The sequence below is a fragment of the Zonotrichia leucophrys genome, chromosome Z, assembly GCF_028769735.1.
Source record: "Zonotrichia leucophrys gambelii isolate GWCS_2022_RI chromosome Z, RI_Zleu_2.0, whole genome shotgun sequence".
In the NCBI taxonomy this organism is placed as follows: domain Eukaryota; kingdom Metazoa; phylum Chordata; class Aves; order Passeriformes; family Passerellidae; genus Zonotrichia; species Zonotrichia leucophrys.
In genome coordinates, this window is record NC_088200.1 from 55285778 (window position 1) to 55305935 (window position 20158).

The 20158-nt window shown below is 41.8% G+C and overlaps 1 protein-coding gene across 6 annotated transcripts in view; it reads left to right on the plus strand.

The window, feature by feature from the left end:
- The window catches only part of PSD3 (pleckstrin and Sec7 domain containing 3), a 138415-nt gene that overhangs the window by 94980 nt on the left and 23277 nt on the right, over positions 1-20158 (plus strand). For all 6 annotated transcript variants that reach the window (XM_064735400.1, XM_064735398.1, XM_064735399.1 and 3 more), the window contains 3 exons: positions 6928-6971; positions 14760-14953; positions 17361-17431. In XM_064735400.1, coding sequence (XP_064591470.1) covers positions 6928-6971; positions 14760-14953; positions 17361-17431 — 309 coding nt within the window. The remainder of the gene's footprint in view (positions 1-6927; positions 6972-14759; positions 14954-17360; positions 17432-20158) is intronic.

Genomic DNA, 20158 nt, shown 5'->3' on the forward strand with positions numbered 1-20158 from the left:
TATCTCCTCCTACACCAAAACAGTATTCATCAGTTCCATATGCTGCTGAACAGCTCTGTGCTGTTTTATGAATAATGTATGTTGGCTTGTTAGAAGAACGTTTGTTGTACAAACCAGTGGAATTTAAAATTGAGAGCAATATCAGCAGACGTGATGCCATGCACTAATGCACAGGCTTCTTGGGGTACTATTTTGGCACCCTTGCTGCATCCCCATCTGAAGGGGGGAAAATGCATGAGAAATAGAGGGTGTGTGGGCTTTGAATCTGGCAACGAGCTACAGGCACTCAATGATCAGAATCCTTATCCTCCGTTTGCCAGGTGTTACAGATCCGTGCATGAGGACAGGAGAAAATGTCAAGATCTGGGTTTTAAGGGAGGGTGGCAAATAGCAGGTGGTGGAGTAGTATAGATCTGTGTTCCAAGTGAGGGCCAGCCTTCAGATAGTGATCTAAACAGCAAGTGACGAGTGGTATATAGCGAGCAACATAGCTCCACATCCAGACTTGGCAGAAGGCAATGATACAGAGCTATGCCCTGGTCCAAAGGATGAGCACATTAACAGCTATTAGGACTCCGTGTGGACATTGTGATGTCTAGTATCTGTTGCCTCTGTAACCTGTTTTATTTTTGTAGAGTTCTGCTGCTTTGGTTGTTTTTTCTTCCTCCAGTAAAGCACATATGGCAGGAGCTGGAGCTGATGCCTGTCTGACTGCTCAGCTCCAAAGGGCAAAGCCGCTGGACAGGTGCTGAGTGACTGGGGAGGTGCTGTGACTGCAAAGACTGAGCATGTCTTTGCCCTCAGGTGTTTATGGGGCTTCCTTGCTGCTTGAAGTCAGCTATGCCATTATCAGCTGGAGGTGAAGAAGAAATGTATTCAGGCAGGGCTGCCTCTGGAAGTGGCAGCGGGGAAGTATGACAAGGGCCTGGCTCAGAACACACATGCATTCCTGTTCTGGGGACATCAAAAGCCAGCCAGGCTATCCTCTGCAATGATCAGATGATCATTCCTCCAACAATGACTCCAGAAATCAGGGAGGAGCTGGATGCAAGAAAAGACTGTGAGAGATGCGAACTAGAAAAGACGGTCTGGGTCATCCCTGGTGTTTCTATTAACTTAGTTTTAGTTTTGCCTATTTACTGGCTCACAGCAGGTGTTTCCAGCTCCTCTTCTGTGCATGGAGTAGGTGTAAAAAATGTGTAGTATATTTCTTTCCCTCTTCCTAGGCTTTGCTGCATGAGCTAGTGCAAACAGAAAGTTAGTAGCTTTCTTCTATGTTGCTTTTTGAGGGGAGGAATTGTACAGTGCTCTGGGATCTCTTCAAGCATCTTGTACCCTGCTGGCCAGGTTTTGGGGGCCCTGCGTCTACTCATAACTTAGATGATTTACCTCTCTCAGTATCTGCATAATTTGCTGTGTCTTTGTCCCTGTGTACACACCTGGTTGTGCCTTTCTTTTGTGCACTGCTTCTGCATGCAGAGGCTGATTCACAGCATCACTGGCAGCTAGCAGGTGACAAGAGCAGCCTATTCAAATGGGTCCAGTGGTTCATGCATGTGACAGGATTTTGAGGAAGGTGAGGGTGGTGAGTGACCTTTTTTCCTTTGGTAGCTTTGTAAAATAAACTGGAGTTTTCAGGAGCATTCTCTCCATAGTTTTGCTTTTCTTTCCAATTGAAATAAAAGTACCAATTTTAGTAGTAGTGAGAGCTTGTGGAAATCTGGGGTTTTTGTGGACCTACTTGCTTACAAAAGGGAAATGGGGGTGGAATTCAGCAGTTTTTTAGAGCTACAGCCTTCCACTTAAAAGGGAAAGTGTTTCTTGCCTAGTTTATGAACAAATACAAACAAATCCCACAAACACATAATGAATCTCTTTTTTTTTACACTTCAGTCTTCTAAGGGTCAAATTGGAGCTGTAGGAGCTGTTGCATTGCAGTTAAAACGAGGAAGTGCCTATGATTTTGCCTACTGTTCTCCTTCATGCAGCAGTCAATTTCTTTTATTCTGCCTTCAAAATTGCACCTGTTTCTTCAAGGAGTTTATAGCCATGCAGAGCCTGAGGTGTGATGTACCTAGAGATGAACACTAATCAGAAAGGGGAAAGCTGTAAGCTATAAGAAGTAGGTCTTTGTGTTCTGGATAATAGGGATAAAAAGTCAAAGGATTGAAGTCAGACACTGCTGAGTAGTTGGTATCTGGGGGTTTGGATCCTATTCAGAGTAGCCTTGGGTGACAAAAGAGATAGAAAGTCTTTCCACTTTCTGACTGGTATCAGTCCAGCTTGGAAGATGACACCTATGCAATATTCATTCTATCATTCACTGCTCTAGTTCAACCTCCTATTTTCTGGCTTACATAGCAAATTTGCCAAATGCTTCCCCGGCCAGCAGGTAGGAAGTAGTGATTATTGTCAATCTGTAAGAGTGCTGTAAATGAGAGCTTTTTTTCTTTTTTCATTTCCCAGAGAGAAAACATGAGTTAAAAAAACCTGTCCTTGCAGCTAGCTAAGTACAGTGAGAGCCATGACCATGCTGTAATCTCTGATGACTTTTGTTGCAATTTAACGAAGCATTTAAGTGCTTGTCTGCAAGTTCGTTTGATTTAGTCATACTCTGGAGAAATGCCTATTGAAAGAAGCTACTCTGTATATCAGGGCCTTGGGAAATAGCCATGAGGTAAATCAGGGTGCTGTGCTGTGCACGTATGGTTACGGTTGCAAAACATGGCAGGAGGAAATTTTGCTTCTCTGGAACATATGAGAGCCCAGGAAGATATCAGGAAAATGTTAAAGTAGAAGTTGTTTTGGAGAAGTGACATAAAGCAGCTCTGAAAGGCTGGTGAATCCAGCAGCAGCCTTGCCAGCAGTATCTGCCAGAGAGGTGAGTTGGGGCAGGCATGAGAACTCATGTATTTGCAGAGGTCTGCTTGCTGAGGTGTCAGTGAACATGCCTGGTAGACACATAGAACATACACAGGTTCACAGAACACAGCTGCCTAGGCTGTGCATACTCTCTACAGTTTTCTTCCTGTTTTGTAAATACCAGAAATACTTTTGACAGGCTATGTTTGAGGGTCTGTGTGGGGCAGCATGTCCTTGGTCAGATGTATGCTGTATGACTGGGTTGGTGTCTGTTACTCCCTAAAGAAGGAAGATGATGTCTGGCTCATTAGTAAAGGTTAGGACAAACATAGCTCTCTTTTCACAAGGCAAAAGCCTGGGGCATTTGTTATCCCTGCCCCAATCTGGACTGCTGCTTTTGTGTGTTCTGCTCTTTGGCTGCAATGATCCCTAGAGATGTGCTTAGCAGTGAAATCTCATAAAAACCTGCACAGGGCAGGTGTTAATTTTCAGAGGTTTTGACCCAATCTTGTTGGCATTTGGGCCAGGGAGCAACAAATGTGTTTCCTCAAGCCAGGTTTTTGCTGTTTCTGAAACACATTGAGCTAGATGAGGAAAAAAATATTACTTCTGAAAAACTGGGGAGGCGGCTGCAGGAAGTATGCAGCCTCTTCGCATTGTATTTGGAGTCATTTTCTGGCTCAAAATGTAAGAGAATATTTTATTCATAGCAGGAAGAAAAGAACAAGTCAAAGAATAAGACAGGGGCTTTGCCCAAATCATATAAGAAGTGCTTGGTGACTGCAGGAACCAGTATCAGCATTCGTTTGTGTACAAAAGTGGAGTTGTGTCTAATTCTGCTGAACAGGGAGGAGAAATATTCACTCTTTCTTTTGCTTTCTTTCTGCAGAGTGGTCTTGAAATCTCTTGATAACTCTCACCTAAAAATTAGCAAGTGCCTCCAAATTGCCAGAAATGCCCATCTGTTCACCTTTGGCTGTCTGCCTTTGGTTCAGAGCGCCTATACACTTCAGAGAAGATATGTTTTTAGAAATAGTGAAAACTCCAAACTTGGAAATACTTAATCATATCTCTCTGAATGGCACAGTGAAGCTCAAGTTAGTGGTGAGGACCTCTCTTTGCCAGCTCAGTGTCAGTAGGATGAGGCATGACTATTGTTTGTGTTCATATCTGTTGTATTGCTCTGAGAAACTTACTTTCTTGGAACATTGTGACCTAGGGTAGCTACCTGTGTAGCATCAACATGAAGTGAATTGTACCATAATGTTTGACCTGCTTGTGTATTGTTTGGTAAAGTCAGATTTCCAGAGAGCTGAATATTAAGGATCTTCAAATAAGACTTCCAGATTCGAAAAAGAGACGGTGGATGACAGAATGAAGAGTGGGATATGCTCATGGTATTGCTCATGCGAATTCAGCTGTGGCATATGCACAAGACTAATTTCAACTCTTCAGTTTCCAAATTATTTTTGGTTTGGGTCAGCATTAAGGCTATCTAAATGTTACTGTTTTTGTTGAGCATCATGTCATACCTATTATAGTATGTGATTTTCAGGCTTGTTCATACTTGATGTGCTACTTTTTGCTAATCATGTGCATCAACAGTTCTTCTACACGTTAACATATTTTGAGGCTGTGTAGGAGTTATGTGCCAGAGGGAGTAAATCTAGCTATGTATATAAGGTGAATTACAAATGCAGATTATACGTGTGAGAATCAGGGACATTCCATACCAAAATACTTCACTTGAGTTAAGTGACCTTTTTGAAGAACTCCATTAGCTTGGTAATACCAGAGGTTTATCCATTGTATGCATCAGCTCATGGGGGGCTGAAATAAGACATTCTTATCCAACTGATATATGTACTTTCTCTCAAAAAAAAAAATCCATCCCAGCTGTCTGATACTCACCCAATCTTAAGTCAGGTTTCAGACCCTTTTCTCTGCAGGCTTGTATCAAAACCAGAAATGTTACCTTTGATGTCAAACCTACTGGGCACCTTTCCTATGAATTGAAAGAGGAATGGTGTTAGTGGACAGCAGTCCAAGACAGTGATCTTGAAGCAGAAAAGTTGCTTAACATTAATTTGATGTTTTGCACTTAGAAATTGAACATGTTTATGTTTAGGTGTGTGACTGGGAAAGCATTCAGGTGTCTGTGAGGCTCAGGGACTTTGGGTAGCTATTCTGGCAAATTTTCACAGATTGGCCTATATGATGAAATCTTAAAGTCCCCATTAAAGTCATTGACCAAAAGTTTTCATTGAGTGTCAGGAATTAGACTGAACCTCGAATTTCAAAGTCTTGTGGCTTTTGCTAACTGGAAGTAAAGTTCAGGTTTTTTACCACCCGAGGAGCTAGAATGTACCTAAGTCTATTGGAACCAGTGAGATGTATCCCAGAGTCCTGAGGGAATTGTCAAGCCACTCTCTGTGGTATTTGTAAAGTCACTGTAATCATGATTTCACCATTGTATTGGTGAAGTCCCAGTGACTGGAAAAGGGAAAACATTGTACCCATCTTTTAAAAGGGTGGAAAGGAAAACCCTGGCAACCAGGGACTTCCCAACCTCATCACCTGCCTGGGAATATCATGGAGCAGATCCTCCTAGAAGCTGTGCTCTGGCACATGGAGAACAGAGAGATGATTTGAGACAGCCTGTGCAGCTTCACCAAGGGCAAGTCCTTCCTGACCAACCAAATGGCCCTGAATGATGGAATGACCGTGTTAGTGGACAAGGGAAGGGCTATAAATGTCATTTATCTGAACTTCTGTAAAGCCTCAGACAGAGTTCCTCACAACATGCCTGTCTCTTAATTGCAGAGAGATGAATTTTATGCATGGACTGTTAGATGGAAAGAAAGTGGTTGGATGGTCACATCCAGAAGGTAGTGGTCAATGGCACAGTGTCCTGATAGACATCAGTGACTAGTGGTGTCCCTCAGGGATCAGTACTATTTAATGTCTCCATTAATGACATGGATGAAGGCACTCTCAGGAAATCTGCAGGTGACACCCAGCTGAAGGATGAGATGGCATCCAGAGCGACCTGGACACCTCAAGACCAAGTGTAACAAGACCAGGTTCAGGGTGCTGCACCTGGGTCAGAGCAACCCATGTATCAGCACAGGCTGGGGATGAGCAGATGGAGAGCAGCCCTGTGAGAAGGACTTGGGGGTGCTGGTGGGTGAGAGGCTGGACATGAGCCAGCCATGGGCACTCCCAGCCCAGAGAGCCAAACGTGTCCTGGGCTGCATCCAGAGCAGCGTGGGCAGCAGGGCAGGGAGGGGATTCTGCCCCTCTGCTCTGCTCTGGGGAGAGCCCACCTGGAACCTGCATCCAGCTCTGGGCTCCCAGCACAGGGAGGACGTGGAACTGCTGGAGTGAGTCTATAATAGGGACACCAAAGTGATTATGTGGATGGACCACATTTCCTATGAAGACTGGTTGAGAGAACTGGGTTTTTCCAGCCTGGAAAAGAGAAGGTGTAAAGGTGACCTAATTATGGCCTTCCAGTCCCTGAAGGCAGCCTACAAGTTGTTTTTACAAGTGCATATAAGGAAAGGACAATTGTCAGTGGTTTCAAACTGAAAGAGAATAGCTTTAGACTATATGTTAGGAAGAAATTCTTTACTGTGAGGAGCACTGGAACAGGTTGCCCACAGAAGCTGTAGATACCTGTCCCTGGAAGCGTTCAAGGACAGGCTGGATGGGGCTCTGAGCAACCTGGCCTAGTGAAAGGTGTTTCTGCCCATTGAAGGAGTTGCCATGGGTGGAACTTTAGGTCCCTTCCATGGCTATTTCATGATTCTGTGTTCTTAAAAAGGCACAAAAACTACAAAAATTGCTTGAGAAAATGACTGTAATCTTAAAATACACATTCAGTATTTTTTTCTTAGGTGGAATTTCTGCTGAAGATTCTCACATTATCATTAGCAGATACAGGACTTTCTTGATCAGAGACTGCTTGCTTGCTGATAGTAGCTGGGTGTCTTTACTCAGGATATTAATGTATGTGTAGGAGGGGTCAGACAATAATTCCATCTTATTTCTCTCCCTTTGCAGGCCCTCTACAATTCAATCAAGAATGAAAAGTTGGAATGGGCAGTGTAAGTATGCTTCTGTTGTAGAAATTAGAAGTTTAACAGTAGTACCTGCGTAGTAATCTGTTTATACATCCTATGTCACCATCTGTGTGGGCTCCAAAACCTGCAGAAGATAGCCAGTGTACATAATGAGTTTGCTTTTTTGCTAATGAATGACCTGGCAATATACAGCCTCATCTGTTTCTCCAGCAAGGGGAATTGTTAATGATAGGAGCCAACTCCATTTGTAAGGAAAGAGGACATTTCATTTAGTAGGAAACTTCAGCCTGAAAAGAGAGAAATTAAATCCTCTGTTGTTCTATGTCTGCATAAATAAAACAGAAGTTGACGTCTCCCTTTATCTTTCTGTTCATTGTGTCAGAGCCACTGAATAGAAACACACTTCTTGGATTGAGTTTCCTGCTGTTGGTTTATTGTCTTGGTTTGTCTCCTGATTAAGTATGGATAACTTGACAACAACCTAATGTGAAAGATGATAAATGGACAAAGTCTGATATCACTCCCTCCAAATCCTTAGTTGATTTTGACAGGATAACACTTAACTATGTAAATGCCGCAGATGAGAAAAAACTTCAGTTTCAGATTTCTGATTAAAATGACATTTCCCTGTGCTTAGGCTTTGTGTAGTCTAATTATGACAGGAAAGGGCAGAAGTGTCTACTTTTGATTTTGCCACTTGCAGAACAGTGGATTTTGTTCCTATAAAATAGGAAAATGATTTCTTACATATATTTTGGCTAGACAAGGGTATTTCCCTGTGCATATTTACATATGTGAAACTTCACCTTCTTGGGAGCAAGGTATGTCTGGAATGCATGCTCCTGCACCTCTTATGCTAGAATTTCTAGCAAGTGCTATAGGTCTTGCAGGCCCAGTGGCTTTTTTGATCTTCATTGTTTTAAGTTCATGATCTGCAAACCAATTTCTTGTTAGGATGTGCAGCCTCACAAGAGCAACTGGTTCCAAGTGGGATTGCTGTCCCAGTTCAGAAATGTGCTAGGTAGTAGTAGTAAAGGTGTGCTTTTAATGGGAATCAGCAAGAAGTACCATCTCTGATGAGCATTAAAAGTCATGGTGGGAGACATTTTCACAGCCTGTGTCTTGGACCTGGAACACCCTGTGTGAATCTTATATGTCACACCAAAGCTGTTTGCCAGACACTGTCACAGGTACTTTAGAACCAGCAGAATCCATTATGTGACTTTCTCAATGTCAGAATTTTCCTCCAGTTCTCGCCAAGAAACTATACCGTGCCTAATACACTTGGGCAGCCTCCAGGTGGCAACTGGCTCATGACTGGCTCTGCTCCTGTGAACCTCAGTCAAGGTGATTTATGAGATCTTGCTGCTGTATAGGTGGTAACTGCTTTGGCATTTACATAGTCTAGTCCATGCCCTTGGTTTGGGGGAAAATTCTAAACAGGCTGGAAAAGTCATAATTCAGACTCTTTCTTAAATAAGGCTTTGGGTGGATGTAAAGCTACTTTTTTGCAGGAGAATGCTCAAAAGTGCCGGTTGTTGGCTCCAATCTGAGACTGACACATAGCTAGGACTGATGTTACAATTAATTTCTGTGATGAAAAACAAAGCTCATTCTGGGCATAGTCAGTACCTTTAGAGCTGAGAGTACTGGCTGGAAAAGGAAGTGTGAAGATGTTTCTCTTCATTTTTATAGAGATGTGTGGTTGGTGTAAAGTAATAACCCCAAGAAGCCCTGGGGCTGCCTGAGCTCGAGGGAGGAGGCACATATATATCTCTTGCTCTGCTGTTGTGATCTGCAGAGAAAGCTGAATGGGAAGGAAGCATGGTCGGTTTTGTTCTGGTGGGACCAAAGAAAATCCTGTCTCCCTTCCAGAGATGATTCTTTTGCTTCCCTGATGCAGTTGGCAGCATAAGAAGAGGGAGGTAAGGCAAAGGTGAAGATAGGACTCCAAACCTCTGTATAAGCTCTCCTGCAATGCTGGCATTTTGAAGGAATGCCTTTCCACCAGCCAGAAATCCTTTGAGGATCTAAGGCGCTCATCAACTAACCAAAGGTTTAAGAGCTGCTCTGGAAGTACATTATTTAGTGGGTTAATGGCTATCAGTAAGTCCATAGACAGGAAAGGGTAATGGTGAAACATAAGATGGGGAAGGGCTGCTATCCAATCCTTATCTTACTAGTTGTGAGCTAGGTGTGTTATTATCTTAAAGAGTTTGCACATCTTAAAGAATACATTTCCAGTAGAATTACAGTCTGATCCAAAGCCCACACAAAGAAAGGGCTACTATTGACTTCAATTTTGTAATCATGAGAAGTGACACCTTAATCAGCAGATATTCACCAGAGACTTTCAGTAGGAGTGTTCATTTATCCTTTTTGAACAGGAAAGCATGGGTACAGCTCTGAAAAGAGAATTGCGTTATAGTTCTTGTTCTGCAGTAGTGCCTGGTTCAAGTTCTCCACAAAGTTAAAAGTGAATAATCTGTAAAATAAAGAGATCTGACCTGGAATTTATACTGAACTGGTGAATGTGGGATCCTGAGAGCACACTTCTGCTCCTCACTGCAAGCCTCAAAGGTGTGAACTGTTCTTCATGTCTGTTGTGGATGGCCTTAAATTTGAAACATTGAAAATTTGAAATCAACCTTTAAAAAGGTTTTTTATGGATTTAAACCAACGCATAGGTTTGCCTGGATAAAGTACAGAAGTGCTTTCAGTGGAGGTTTTTGTGAACTGGTTGTTTTGTCCGTAATGGGTTAGGAAGATCCAGCCACAGAGGCAAAGAGATAGATTGCCTGGCCTCCTAACATCCCTTCGTTGTCTATAATACTATATCCTCCCAAGGTTTTTAGGTGTTTCTCATTCTTTTACTTTCACACTGATCACTGTCAACTTTAAGCTGAAAAAGAAAAATCCATTTGATTACAAAGTTGCCAGAGCTAAATATGTTTTATTTGCCTGATGTCTGCATGGAAATGTCATGGTGGCCATTACTGTTTTCCTTTGTTTGCAATACTGTGTCTGTTTACTGTTGAAAGTAATTGGAGGAAAAAAATCATCATCTTAAAACAGGTGATCTAGAATTAATTTATGAACTCCCAAAGCACTGCTTACAAAATTGCTAAAGCCAAATGGCTGCATTTGAGTCAGTTGTGTCCCAAAAGCCTTCTCTCAGCAGAACAGTGTAGTTTTTTTTCAGGAGAATCATTTGGTTTTTAACTAGCCAATGATATACTTCTCTAACCAGAGGTGTTTACAGGGACATGGTATATTCTTTTTTTTGTTCATCCGAACTACACTGATAAATTATCTCCTTTCAGCCAAACCAAAACAGGTCATTCAGTTAGTGATGGTGGGAAAGAGGTGCTGCCAAATCAAACTGTGATGCTGAGATCAGGGTAGTTATAAAGACATCTGTGCTGAAGCTCACCTTTTTCTAGGTCAAACTGAGAAATCTCTCCCTGTTATAATTAACTTTTGTCTCCCAAGTTCTAGGATGCTTCTGGTTTGCAACTTCTTGATTGGTTTTAGTGTGGGGGTCACATGGTATTCAACCTGGTTCTCTTCCTTCCCTCCCACTGGGAAAGATGCCTAAACTTCTCTCAAGTCAATTTCCTAATACAGGTGCTGCTAGTTTCATGGATGCATATTACAAACCTGAATTTTTTTTTTTCAATTGCAATGTTTAAATAGATGAACTCAACTTTCTGCTGTGTCATATAAGGTTGCTATTTGAACAAATGCAGAAGAGATGAAGCAGAGTTTTAAAAATGAAGGGCTTGACTACATGGTTCCAGATCAGTGATTTCAGAATTTTCCAAGGCAGAGCCTCAAATTGGACCATAGATTGTAAAGAAATAATTTTATTACTGAGAGAATCAGATGATGCTTTTCTCCCAGAAGACAGAAATGGGGCTTTCCTGTATAGGGTCTTCTTGGGAGAGGAAGAAATGCTTTTCTTCACCAAAATGGCAACATCTGGATTTTTATTTTTTTCACATTTATGTGTTTAAGAATAAGGGGCAAACTCTTTCTAGTTGTCCGTTATCATATATTTGGGAAGGAAAACATTGCTATTTCAATGCTGTGACTGCAAGTTGATAGCACAAGCAGGTTCTGGGTTTGGTGTGCTGGTTCTCATGGGCAGCCAGAGGGTGGTTACTGCTCTTTCTTTAGCTCCTTTTCCAAAGAGACAGGCTTACAGAAGTGAACTGAAGCTTCTTGTTTTGGGAAGCCTTGCAAACATCATGTGCCATAAGCAGAATCTTAGAGAAACTCTACAGATGGTAATCTTTTCCTGTCACCAGTACCCTGCAGAGAAGAGACACTGTAGGTCGCATTTCCTATGAATGGAAAGTGGGACTTAAGAGAAGTTTTGTAGCCATCAACCCTTTTCAGTCATCAAGGAGGAGTCACCAGAGGAATTGCTTTCAGACCCAAGTAGGGAATGATTTTCCTCTGCTGATCAGGGGCAGAAAAATCTCATAAGACTTCTGCAAGCCTAATTCAGCCTTCATGATGATGTTTTGCCTACTGAAAGGTGTTTTGGAACCATTGTGGGTTTTTTCCCCCTAAATGCACAAGGGTTGTGTTACTTCCTGTATGAAATCTAAACCAGAGGCAATGGTCCTGCCCTCCAAAAGGATCTGAGCTAATGCCTGTGTGACGCCACATCCATGACTCTGAACATACCTGCACAGAGATCGCCACTGACTCTTACCCACATCACTGGAGGCCTTCATGCTGGGGACGTTGCAGCACCTGGATGATCTGTGAGAGCCATCTGAGGATGGGCAGGTAGTCACACTCCCCACAGTTTAGGGTTTCAAACAAAGATCAGTTTTCAGGTTTATGTATCCAGAGGCTTCCCTGAATTTTCTGCAATTCTTTCTTACAGAAGTACCCTAAAGGCTTGTTAGAAGTAAGCTCAGATTTTTAAATCCCTGATAAACAGTATTTGGGAACCTATCTATTCAGCCAGCTTTGGAAGATACCTGAGGGAAAATTAATACCTGAACTTTTTTTGCTACTTTGACATTCCTCCGAATCATCTTGCTTTCTTCTTATGTTTGACCACTGAAGTAACATGGAGTATTTGGGCAAATGAGTCTCAGATCCTCTGGTTTTCATCCACTTATTGCTTGTAATGAGTCCTTCCTGCCTCTTTGTCTCCCGTCATTGCCTCTTGCAGACTGATTTGTGCATCTTGCCCTCATGCATCTTATCAGAGCGCTCAGCTCTCAGAAATGCCTGAAGCTTCTGAGTCTCAAAGAAGTCCCATTTTCATGGTAGAACAAAAGACCAGTTCAAGGTTTGTTCAGTGCTGCCAGCAGCTGTGACAGCTGATGCTATTTTGTCCTTTCCACCATGTCTTTTGAGGAATTCCAGTTTTAACAGAATTGCTGTAACTAGAAGTACTGAGTTTAAGAGCACTGCCCCCAGCTCTTAGTGGTGTCCAGGATCCCCCACAGGATTGCTCATCCACCACTGAGGCTGCTTGATTAAGGGTACTAGTATATTCCCACAGGACAATTGATCAGTATACAGTAATTCATTCCCATAACTCCAAAGGAGATAGCTTATTCCAGGAAAGTGTTAAGCCTTTTACTGCAGTTGGTCTCTGCTGACAAGGAGAAATCTGCTGTGTCCTTGGCTGAAATCCCAGAATTCACAAGGCACTTCTGTGTGACAAATCAGCCTGTGTGCTTATGCCCTTTGAGAGATTTTTGTCTGGATTAAGTGCCTCAGACTCATGTTGAGAGAATTTGCTTCTGGAATGGACATATATCTAAGAAACACATAACACACAGTGGTTCCGACTTACCAGCAGCTAGCAAGTACACCAGTGTAGGGTAGGGACAAGTGAAATTGTCAGAAATGCCTACACCTTTTCAATTGGGAGAGTGATTCAACTTAAGCATATTTGCTTTGACTAATAAAAAAGTTTTGTACAACTTTCTGTGCTGGAGTGGGAAAGCACACATCAGTAGGCTAAAGATGCAAGGACTGCTCTTCCTTGCAGGAATCAGGTCTTGAAGTAAAAGTTTTGTTCTTCTTAATTAGGAGACCTTGCAAGACAACATCATGAAGGTATGGTGCACCTCCTGACTATATTTCTATAATTTATATGATGTGACCAAAGTCAAATGCTTGGGAATATTCCCTGCTACTACAGAGTTCACTAACACAACCCTCGTGTTTCTGGGTTTGTTTTCCTTGTTGTCAAACCAGTCTCTTAGCCTTTTTTCTCCTTAAACTAAGTTATTCCCCAAAGACCATTTCATAGAATCATAGAATCATAGAATCATCATCTAGTTTGGAAAAGATTTCCAAGATCATTAAATGATCATCTATGACTGAACATCACCCTTTCAACTAGGTCATTGCACCAAGTGCCACATCAATTTGTTTCTTGAATGCTTGCAGGGATGGTGACTCCACCATCTCCTTGGGAAGTTTGTTCCAATGCTCAGCCACCTTTCAGTGATGAAATTTCTCCTGATGTTCAACCGGCTAGTCCTCTCATCATTCACTGGTTGCCTGGGAAAAAACGCCTACCCCCACCTGGCTACAACCTCCTTTCAGGCAGTTGTAGAAGGTGATAATGAGCCTCCTTCACAGCAGAGCTGAGGATAAGATAGATTTGTTGCTGTAGCCTGCAGTTCTTGGAAGACATTTTTTTGAATGGGCATTCCCACAAGCAGCCATGGTAGCAGTGTGTTCCTAAAGGAGCTTCTGGATTGATATGTGCCTTGCTAATTGCCACATAAGACATACTTTTGAATGTATGGATGTGTTTGGAAGATCTGCTTGAGCTTGCTCTCTCTCTGTCAGTCATCTGGGTCCAGTGAGATGCATCAAGTTGAGGTCCACCCCCAGTGGGTTAGCAATATTAGCCATCATTATGCTCAAAAGATTTTTTTTTAAAATCAGATGCTAGTCTCAGCAGGTGTTGCTACCATGACCTTCCAATGACAGCCTTCATACTCCCTGACACACCTTTCTTAGTCACCTTGAGGGGAATGTATGCGGATTTCAAAGGATGAAGGGCTACTGTGTAATCTGGCCTGTTCGCTGAAAACTGTTGTCCTGCTGTTGTGATGGACACCGTTTACTTCTAGGTTGCCTAGTCCTTTTTAGCCTTTGCCTGTAACAAGCAAAAAGGTATTTATTAGTCAGGTAATGTTTATGACTTGCATTGTTGTCCCCAAGAGCTCTGTGGAATACATTGCCCTAATAAGTAACATTTTCAGCAGCAAACATTTTATTTCCAAAGTAAAGATGACATAATTCACCTAGTTTGGTTTTTATTTTTAAATTACTGATTTTATGCTAGTCAGCAGAGGAAAATAAAGAAAAATAGGTAGAGTCTGTGTTTCAGAAGCTAAGTTAAGGGGTAAGCCACAGTTATGTGTAGTATTCTAATTCTCTTCATCTACATGTGAGCTCATGAAGAAATTGGGGATTTTTCAGCTGAACCCAGCAGGCAAATGTTTCCCATTTTAACACTCAAATACATGGAATTAAAAATAGCCAAAACTGGAGGACACAGAACACTTTTGAAGTCTAATCTTCTGAGACAATAATGAAAACTTGGCCTTTTTGAAAATCTGTGTCCTGTGCTGGTGAAGTAGGTGAACTGAAACTGCTATAATATGTCTATATTTTGATATATTTCTAGATTTCTCCCTAAGTATGGCACCCTATAAAAGAGAGAGGTATATTTTGACAAGGAGTGTTCAAAAATTGCTGAAATGAAACTTTGCTGGTGAGTCCATCCTTCATGCATGATTTTCACTGCTTTTTAAGGGATGAAGAAGAGAAAAAAAAATCTCACTCGGATGGTACAGATGAAAAGGATAATGGGAACCAGACAAAGGCTGTCAGTCGAATTGGCAATTCAAATAACCCATTCCTGGACATCCCTCATGACCCCAATGCTGCCGTGTATAAAACTGGATTTCTGGCTCGGAAAATCCATGCAGATATGGATGGAAAGAAAAGTGAGTAATTTTTCAATCCTAATGTGTTATTTTCTTGTTATGTTTTCACAATGCCACTTGCCAGTGAGCCCATGTACTTCTCAAGGTGAATACTGCTGCTTCATTAGGGGAAATAGCAGCCCTAACAGGCAACACAACAACTGGATTATCACACTCTCGCTGTTAGGCCAGAATTTACAATGCTCAGTGCCATTTGCAGCAGCTCTAATGCATAAGAAGTAAGGTGATACAGCAAAGCCTTGTGAATTTTTGGTCTGAAAGAAGATAAATATAATGGTTTACAGATAGAAAATAATTTCAAGTGAATTACAGTAGCTGTTCTGCAGTAATTTGAGAATTCTCCTTTTCCTTATGTGACACCAGATTGTTTTGGATCTCCCCTCCTCTCTGGGTCTGTCTTTAAAGAAAGACTGTTCTTTACCTCTGTTTAGAAGGTAGTGTTCCCTTCCATACTTTCCCAGCCTTGGGTTACATATCCAATGAAGGGTGGCAGCTTTTGGCACCAGCCAGCTTTTTACTATGCAGTTCCTCCCTGCCCCTTTCTTGTACTAATCCTGCTATGTCTCTTACTTACTTTAATTATCTTCTTCCCTTCTTGTCCTGCTTCTGTTTGCGATGTACTATTTATCAAGGGCCTCTGATGCACCTGTGTGTGTTTTGTTGTTTGGATATCTTCATTTCTTGTCTATAGATCTTGGAAAAAGCTGAGGTTAGTCAGAGCATCTGTGTTTTCCCCATAACTGTTGATGATTGCCTATTCATGATTCACATTGGTGGGCTAAATCCCAAAGACAAAGTCTGGCTTCATGATGGGTTTCCAGTAACAGCTAGTTTCTCCTAGGCTAAGCTCTTTGGTGTTCACATGTTTTGCTCATCTATTTTAGAAGGTACGATTAGAGGTCATATTTTCAAGATGGAAGGTAACAGCGGGACAACTGGATTCAGACAGAGGTGTCAAAATCAAGCTGACCTAATTCTTTGTGGTGACTGGATACTCTAAATAGGCTCGTCTTTATTAAACATCATCTTATTCAGCCTTAATAAGTAATTGTATCTAGTTGCCTTTATTAAATTATTTATTTAATTATACATACCAGAATTGCATTTTATTTACCACATTGGCATTCTGGAGATAACTCTCTTATGAGTAATGTAATTAGGGCCATGTTTTCAGAAGTTCCTGTACAATTTAAAGGTCTGTCTTTCTGAAAAAAGTTGCATTCTGGCTTTTCAGGTGCGAATAAGACTTTTTTTATTTGTTTGCTTGTTAGACCTTTTAATATTTCATTTTCTAACGGAGTCCTTGTAGGGCAGAGATTAGCTTGTATGGGATTTCTAATGAAGTGATATGCTAGAATGCTCATCTCTATTTTCTCAGGAACCTAGTTCTGAGGGCTAAAGCACTTAGCACTTGGAGGAGAAGGATGTAACAGGGTCCAGTGACTGGAAACTGAACTGAACAAATGCCACTTAGAAGTAAGGCCTGTTTTGCAAGATAAGAATGATTAACTTCTGGTACCAGGGACTTATAACCTCTTCATCTTTACTTTCTGTCTTCAGATCAGAATGGGATGCCTTTTTGAGTGTCATTCTTCAGTTGTGTGTGTATTAATTTTGTTATAGTGTCAGTGATACACTATATGGATGCTGGTCAGTGATGTGTTCTTGGTGGGGAGTGAGCTTAGATGCAGGCTTCTGGTCTCTGATGCTGTGACTGTACAGCCGTGCCTAATTCTCTCCCTCTGTTGCACCTGAATTTCAGACTGGATCCTTCAGCCTTCGTGCTGAATTTACTTCCCCCTGCCCCACCACTGCTTGTCTGTAGGAATTTATGGGCTAGATATATTTCTGTTATGTTCTTCAACCTCTAACTGACTTTGGCTTTCTTGTGGAGTTGGCTATTTTACATATGATGTTGCTTGGCATCTTTCTCCTTTCTCAATGCCAACTTGGGTGTGCAGCAGCAGTAAAAGGGAACGAGGCTCTGGGGAGACACTGCTTTCTGTGTAGTATCCCACTAGTTCTGAGCAGTTCCTGCCAGCCTGCTGTGGCATGTAGAAAGACTGTTTCTTTCTGAAAACTGCTATGATGCAAAGCTCAGACGTAGTTGTGTAGGGGCAATGTCTGCCTGTCTTCAAGAGCACAAAGACTGGATCTCTGTGGCTTTTTATGGCCTGCTTTCTGCATTGCTGCTGTTCTTTCTGATCCAGTCCAGGGCTATCATCAGCGTTGTTGTATTGCTTTCTCTCAGAGCAGGTACATGCAGGCACTGTGCTAAGTTGCATTGTCCTTTGAAAAAGATAGTTTGAAGGAGGTTTAACACAGGACTAATGTAGCTCTCCTGTAGTGTGTACAAAGTGTAAAAATTGATCTGATTTAAATGGGTTTTCGTTTGTTTTCTTTCCAGCTCCCCGGGGAAAGCGAGGCTGGAAAACCTTTTATGCTGTGCTGAAGGGAACGGTCCTGTACTTGCAGAAGGTAGGGGAAACCACTGTCTTTTGAAAACTAATTAAAGAGGGATAAAGCAGCACGCAATCTCCTCTACTCTCTCAGTGTACCTCCAGGCTCCTTTTCCTCGGATGCACAGCATGGCTGATCTCCCTATCCCCACCTATTAACACACACATTCAGGCATGAATCCTCTTGTTGACACCCTCTCCCTTTTCACTATTTCAAGTTCAGTTCCACTGCCTGCATCCACATGTGCACCCTGTAAGTTCCAATGTATGCCACTGCTGCCTCACACATCTGTAAAAACAGCTAGCTTCACCAGCAAAGACAGTGCCATCTCTCAGCGTCATGCATGCGTCCTCTAAGCTGCTTTTAACTTTGCATTTCATACGTATGACTTCCCCTTCTGTAAGGTTGTCCTCCTTTCCCACCTTTTCATGGCACACTTTTCTGCAGTGCCTGCAAGACCAGCTGCAAAACAATTGAACAACAGCTTGGCTTTGGTAGGAATCTGCAGCTTCTGTTCCTTTGTGAAATTGAAGGATAAAAGGATACTTTTTTTCCACAAAGCAAGAAAGGGCTGGTTTCTAACAAAATGTGCTTCCTGACAGCAAGGTGTCTAAAAAGATAGTCAGATGAAACCCTTCTAGCTTTTTGTTGCAAGCTTAAATGTATTATAGTACATTTTTAACTACACTGTTAGAACATAAAATGCAACATATGAGTGAGAACTGTCAAAATCAAATAAATGGCAGCAGCTAAGTAGGTTGTTAAGGCTTTTTGCCCTCCAATTCAGATGAAATATTCATGGAATAGATACTGCTTGTCCAGACTGCCCTATATTGCAGAAGTATGCTTCTTTGAAAGCTGTTTTACATTTTCACTCAAAAACAGATAGTTTTGCAACTATCAGGAGTGTGAGTACATACTGCTGTTTCCTCCTCCCCCACTGTGGCTTTCTGAAGTTGTTGGTTTCACTGGAGCCAACCTGAATAGTCTCTTGAGAAGAAACAGTGATTTGAATCAGATTATTATAGCATGAGGTTTACAAGGTGAATGCTTGGGGTGCAGTACCTTTTGGAGGGGGCTGAAATCCTGAAACAGACAAAACAATCTGCAGTCAGGATAGAAGATTTAGGCTGTAAGTTGGGTGTGATATGCTCAGAGCCAGTGCAAGAGACTAAAACTAAGTCAGCTGAATCCAAAGTCCTTTTGCTGGGAACACATTCAGGTATTACTAAAATGCCTTCATGGCAGGCTTGTACTTGCCCTTTTCTGAACAAAATGGATTCATCTGCTTCAGTTCCTGAAATAAATAATCTCTAATGTTCACCTGAAAAAACTGCATGGTTCTGTGAGAAATAAGAAGACTTCTTTTTTGAAATACACTATTTAATTCCTTATTTGATATTCAAGGGAAAGAACTGAGTATACTGTCTATTTTAGCACCTTAATTACATATTTCATGGCCATTGCTGGCATATTAGTTTAAAATGCTTTCTGTTTAATATAATGCAGAGATGCTGATGTAGCATGCAAGTTTTCTACAGAATGCTGCCCTTCCCCCTGTTACCCTCCATGTTTTCAGGAGCAGGGAGTAATTTCACATATGACTGCATTTCATCAGAATGAAATGCATTGTTGGAATTCTTTTTCTTATTTGTTTGTTAGTTGTGTATTTTGCTCTTCTCAGAGCACTTGAATTCAGTAGTTACTGGGCACTACTCTGCAGAGCTGCATTCTCCTATTTGCATGGGAGCCATCCGTTGTGTTGAAGGCATCTTACTGTAGCACACTGCCAAGTAAGGCTTTTGCCTTTGTGCTGTGAAAGGTTGACAGAAGGTTATGATGGGAGGTAACTCATTCCAAGAGTGATGGGGCAGCTGTGAGCCTCTCCACAGTGCCTCTGGCCCCTGCTCAGCCACATGCTGCAGCTGTGAAAAAGCCTGTGATTTCACCACCAGGGCTTTCCTTCAGCACTCAAATAAACTTTACTCTGTTAGAGATGTAGTATTATAGAAGGTGAAGGTGCCAGAGTTAAAAAATACACAGCTAGACCAAGTAGTTATAGTAAAGATTGCTGAGCTGCTGTTTCCCTCTGTAGGGACTGAAATTATTCTAATTTTAGGGAGTACTGAAGCATTTTAGAAAAGTTTGATTTCTTTGCAGAAGTTCATAGTTCTGGAAATAGTGCTGGCAATAGTCTGGGTCAAAGGATTGCCTTGCCTCAGTTCACCTCAGTTCTCTCCTGATTATAGAGAAGGTGAAGCTGATGTGGTGCAGTACGGCGGAGTGCATTCACAAGCATGTCCTCTTTTTCTCATTCCCCATATACCTGTGGAGATGACATCTGTGATGGTGGTTTCATTGCACTATTCAAGCAGGATAGAGAGAAATCTCACTGTACAAGTGCTGTGTACACACAAACACATGTACAAAACTCTGCAGTATTGCATTCTGTGTTCATCTGTAACTCAGCTGTTCCCTCAAGACACTGTTGTAATATAAATATTAATTTTTCATAGCAGCTGTGAGTCCCCAAGTGGGCAGTGTGATCCCAATTCTGCCGTCTCTCTGTTTGCACTGCTGTTCTCCTTGTTTTGCTGTCAAAGGCAATGTATGAGAGTGTTTTGTAAATGGTGATCACTTGAGATTTACTGAGGATTCTTCTGGACAGCCTTGTCTCCCTGCCCACCTTTTTTCCCCCTTTGGAATTATACCAGTGCTAATTCCTGTGGTGCATATTGTTTTGTT